Source organism: Montipora foliosa, chromosome 1 (assembly GCF_036669935.1).
Source record: "Montipora foliosa isolate CH-2021 chromosome 1, ASM3666993v2, whole genome shotgun sequence".
NCBI classification, from domain to species: domain Eukaryota; kingdom Metazoa; phylum Cnidaria; class Anthozoa; order Scleractinia; family Acroporidae; genus Montipora; species Montipora foliosa.
The window spans coordinates 55,568,019-55,573,018 of record NC_090869.1 but is presented as its reverse complement, the minus strand read 5'-3'; the positions used below and the strand labels follow the sequence as shown (position 1 = coordinate 55,573,018).

The following is a 5,000-nucleotide window of genomic DNA, read 5'->3' as shown; positions in this document are numbered from 1 at the left end:
GCTGTACACAGGCTACGGAAATCACAACACAGTTATTTTTGTGAATGCCATGAACGTTGCGATCGGTCAATTAAATTTTACTACCACTGTAATCTGAAGTAATCTGAAGTCGACATTCGATGGAATAAATTCTCTTCAAAGCTCGTCAAGCTGACAAACTCTTCCAGAAGCGAGAAAACATCATGTTTTAAATTACTCGAGTTGCGTGTTTTTGTTTTCATTTTTTTTATCGGATGATAACGGCACCAGCCTAGCTTTTCTTCAAGCGAGTTTTTTCTTGTTTTTTTAATTTTAGTGGGCCTAGAAACAAGAATCCGGTTTGGATTTTCCCAACGAAACGCACCTAGATTTCCGAGAAAATCCACTGCACCGTGACTTGGCTGGAATTTAATTAGACTTATTATCTTGCACTGCACGCTGTCAGTCGGCAAATATTGTCATTTCAAAAAATATATTTCGGTCGCTTATGTAAGCAGAAAAAGTCATGACGTTATTTACGGACGCAACTACAATGCGGCGCAAAACGTTGTCACGCTACGTTAATTTGGCCTCATAACGTTATCCTTTTCTCTCAGGAGCTTTCTGCGACACACTTTTTGGTATAAAAGCTCAATTTATCACCAGAAAAGAGAAAGCAACGGTGCTTGCCCGTCGGGCAAGCTACGATAAGAAAACGCTAGCCCGACAAGTCATTCCACTAGCCCCGGGCTATCGGACAGCACTTTCGTCGCGCCCTGTATCATGTCTTATCATACAAGAAGCTCATCGGTGCGGACATCCCGGGGTAGCGACAACAGTAGCTAAAACGAGAGCAAACTATTGGATAGTGCGAGGTCACGACCTTGCAAAAGCAGTCAAGTACAAGTGTGTTTTTTGCAGAGAAATGGAACCAAAGACAGAAACGCAGATCATGGCCGACCTACCTCCACACCGAACGGCACCAGACACCCCGCCATTTCATTATACGTCGTGCGATTATTTCGGTCCCTTCACGGTAAAAATTGGAAGAAACAAAACGGCGAAGTACTATGGAGTTATTTTCACATGCCTCAACACCAGAGCCGTCCATCTAGAAATAGCTACTGACTGTTCTACCATGGAATTCATTCAAACGCTTCGCAGATTTTTTTCCATCAGAGGTTACCCCCCTATGATGATAAGCGACAACGGAACGCAGATGGTAGGAGCTCAAAGGGAACTCCGCAAGATGATTGAAGGATGGGACATTGCAACACGTCGAGAATATTGTGCCGATAAAGGAATGCAGTAGAAGTTTACAACCCCAGGAGCACCACAGCAGAATGGTTGCGCAGAGGCTCTTGTAAAAAGTTGCAAGACCGCTATAAAGAAAGCAGTGGGAAATCACACCTTGACGCCTTTTGAATTGTATACGTGTCTTTTAGAAGTTGCTAACCTAGTCAATCAACGTCCGATTGTTCGAGTGCCAAATGATCCAGACGATGGAGCTTATTTATGTCCGAACGATATGCTGTTAGGTAGAGCGTCTTCTCAAGTTCCGCAGGGCCCATTCAGTGAGACAAGGAACCCAAGGAAAAGAGAGTTCATTCAGCAGATTGTGGACTCCTTCTGGAGAAGGTGGACAAGAGATGTGTTCCCCTTGTTAGCACCACGGAGGAGGTGGAACGTAGACAGACGTAACGTTTGTGTTGACGACTTTGTCATGGTGCAAGATTCGAATGCATTGAGAGGAAAATGGATTACCGGTCTGGTAATAGAAGTGTACCCAGGACAGGACAGAAAAGTCAGGAACGTGAAAGTAAAAACACCAACTGGCGAATATTCAAGACCTATCACGAAGATAGCAGTAGTGCAACCAGCCGAAGGCTTTGAGTAAGATGAAGAACGCTTCCTTCATCGGGGCGGAGGAAATGTTACAGCGATAGAACTGATTAATTAGTACCAGAAACGCACAAAGCTTTGATTGACATTTTAAGAGAATTCATTTTAGTGACTAAGGCTTAAGTTTCAGATCAGTTAATAGCACGTGTTTGAAAGGATATGAGTCAGTCGCTAACCAGTTTCAGTAGTTTAAGTCAACCAGTTTCAGCAGTTTTAAACCGTCGAGTTGTTCAGTTTCAAGAGTTCGTAGTTTACGGAAACCCGCCACAGAAGTAAGTTTAGTTCAGTCTTTTATTTTGATTCTTTTCTGTTCATTTGCTTAGAGATTTCGCGTATTCAAATATCTCAGTAATTGTTATGTAATTTTGTTCATTTCAGATCGAATAATTATCATAGTGAATAAAACATTGATTATACGATACATGGTTTCTTCCGTAAACTTTCAAGCCGTCGATACTCCAACTGTCCAATAATCATAATCATAATCATAATAGTTTTGCAACTCTGCAATTCACAACTTGCATAGAGTTGCAAACTATTGTTCGAATTGGTCAAGGTTTATCTTGGTACTCACCCATACTTGCCCTGGCTGAACTGTACTTCCTGTTGAATTAAAGCAGACATCAACGTTTATTATTTTGGGATTAATATGTTTGTTTCGGTTATGCACATTGCAGTATACAGTCCACTCAAACAACTACAGGTTGACAACCTCATGACTTGAATCATGGATCATGGAGCCCGGCACCCAAATGGCTGACAAGAATAGGTTGGAATAGCGTACTGAATATATTGTTAGGTCAAGGGAAAGGTACACCTTTCAAAAGTTCCTTTACGTCCTATGGTGTATTCTCCCAAGAAGGTGAAGGTGCACTCATTTTACCCCCTCTTTCCATCAGTGCTCCCTTTTAAGGGTATGTAAAGCTACCTGAAGCTACACAGAATGGAAAAAGTCGATTAGCAAGGATGTAAGGTCACTAGTGATCAAACTCAGGACCACTCACACAGAAGGCCGCGCACTAACCAACTGTACAATCCTTACTCCTCCTTTTAGGGCACAATAGGAACCCTTAATGACAAAAGCAAAAACCAAAAATACCACCTGAATGATGAAGGTTACAATCTTGAGGTATATGCTGAGATGTGGTGTTGTGATCAGCAGCTGTTGTTAAACTGCCATCCTCTGTAAGAGAAGTCCCATTGTAGTATGACTATTAAGAGAGAAGAAGAAATCAAATGCAAAATCAAATCTAAATGTTACAAGCTAATCCTTTCAAACTGATAAGATATCCAGCGGGTGGATTCGAGGATTTACTAATTGGCTTTGCAACTCAATCCTAGAGTTGCAATGACTTGTGTTTGAATATTAATTAATAAATTGGTACTCACCCCTAATTGCCCTTGCTGAACTGTGCTCTCTGTTGAATAAGCAGACGTGAGTTTTTATTATTTTGGATTAACGTGTTTGTTTTGATTATACTACAAGCCCACTCAAATAACCACAGGTTGACAACCTTGGATCATTAAAAACCAATGAGAGGACACCCAAATGGCTGAATAAAATAGGATTCAACATTAAATTAGATAGCAAAACTGTTGACAGAGAAATGCAAGTCTACTGACCAAAACTTTCCATTGACATTTGTGATAGGACTATTAAATAAACAGTTACTTTTTGACATCAGCAGCACAAGTCACATCGGTCAATGAGGTAGTTTAAAGTATTGCTTTCAGACTGAAACTGGGCTTAGGACATCTTTCTACTTGCTAGTACTCAGCTCCTTGAACTTCGTGTTCTAGTCACCCATTTTCTACATGTACACATCCCCCCAGACTTTGGCCTTATCAGATTAATGTTAACACCTTCCTTGATCAGCATGAGTCTTTAAAGAACACTCAGTGTCATCAAATAGAGCCACATTCACTGCAAATTTATACATTCACCTGGCTGGATTTCCATAGGCATCTGACCATCAACATTGTTCACCTGAAGATGAAAAAACAATGGAATTAGTTGTTTATTCAGTAAAATGTGCATTCCCAACAAAATTAAAAACCTGTGCTAATACAAAAGAAGGAAAGTCTTTTTGAGGATAAGGCATGTAGACTCTGATGTTTGAGTATAGAACACAAGGACACTCTAAATCTTATACACATAGTGTAGCAACTATACAGAACTCACAAATGTTTTGCCATAACCTCTATTTCTAATATGCTACAAACAATGAATTCAAAGTGTTTATTGTTTCTGTTAGTTGTACTTTTAGTGCTTCTATGGTTTGGAGAGATTAAGAGCAAATGTCGGAATATATTGAGAATCTCAAACCAGTTCCGAAAAATTGAATTTTGGTTTATACCACCCAAACAACCCTTTGGAATGGTTATTTCAAAAAATGATATTAAGAAATCCCCAAGCGCTTTACATTTGGAGAATTTTAGAAAAGTTCGAAAATTCACAACAAACGCCATTTTTATTCATGAAATTAGTCTAAATTTCGAACTGTTTCAAAGAAACGGTACGGGCGCGAAAAAACTGCTGTTGACTTCATCTTCCTCACATATTTAGAAGACTTCCAAAGCTTCAAGACTGTGTAAATTGTAAATATAATTCCTGGCCTTCCTTACTCACCCACACTGTGCATGGTGTTTTGAATGTAAAAATAACGCCTAACTTTAGCCGCGCAAAATCGATCTTGGTATGTTTCAAATTGAAAAACCAGTTATACTGTATGAAAGAACGGTTACTTTACTTACAAGAACGTAAAGGTTCAGCTCTGCAAATTAAAACGCTGGTATGAAATGAAATTTTAACTGGAGCCCTTCGGACGCTGTGCGTGACACAACGTGAATGTAAACAAAGTGAAAGGAAATGTCAACAAAGCGGACAAAATCGCACGAAAATAATTTCTTTCTCATAGAATCACATGACATTGACAAAAAATTTACTTTTCAAATAATCCCTTCTAGCTGACAAGCCAGTAAAGCAAAGATTTCTGTTGAATGATCTGAAAAAAGTCAAGACAAACAGCAATCGAAAGCTGAACATCACAAAATCGGGTCAACGGACGCTTAGTTATATCCTGTAAGATAAACACACAGTAAAATGGCTGACGTAGTTACAAAGGCGCTTTATTGCTCGT

General features: G+C 39.6%; 1 protein-coding gene across 4 annotated transcripts in view; it reads right to left on the bottom strand.

Annotated features, from left to right (window-relative positions):
- Positions 1-5,000, bottom strand: part of LOC138001634 (protein NLRC5-like) — a 353,269-nt gene that overhangs the window by 30,164 nt on the left and 318,105 nt on the right. For 3 of the 4 annotated variants that reach the window (XM_068848154.1, XM_068848152.1, XM_068848153.1), the window contains exons 5-8: positions 3,805-3,847; positions 3,250-3,278; positions 2,963-3,071; positions 2,435-2,463 (exon numbers count right to left, since the gene is read on the bottom strand). In XM_068848154.1, the coding sequence (XP_068704255.1) occupies positions 2,435-2,463; positions 2,963-3,071; positions 3,250-3,278; positions 3,805-3,847 (210 nt within the window). The remainder of the gene's footprint in view (positions 1-2,434; positions 2,464-2,962; positions 3,072-3,249; positions 3,279-3,804; positions 3,848-5,000) is intronic. The other variant, XM_068848151.1, reaches the window with a different exon arrangement.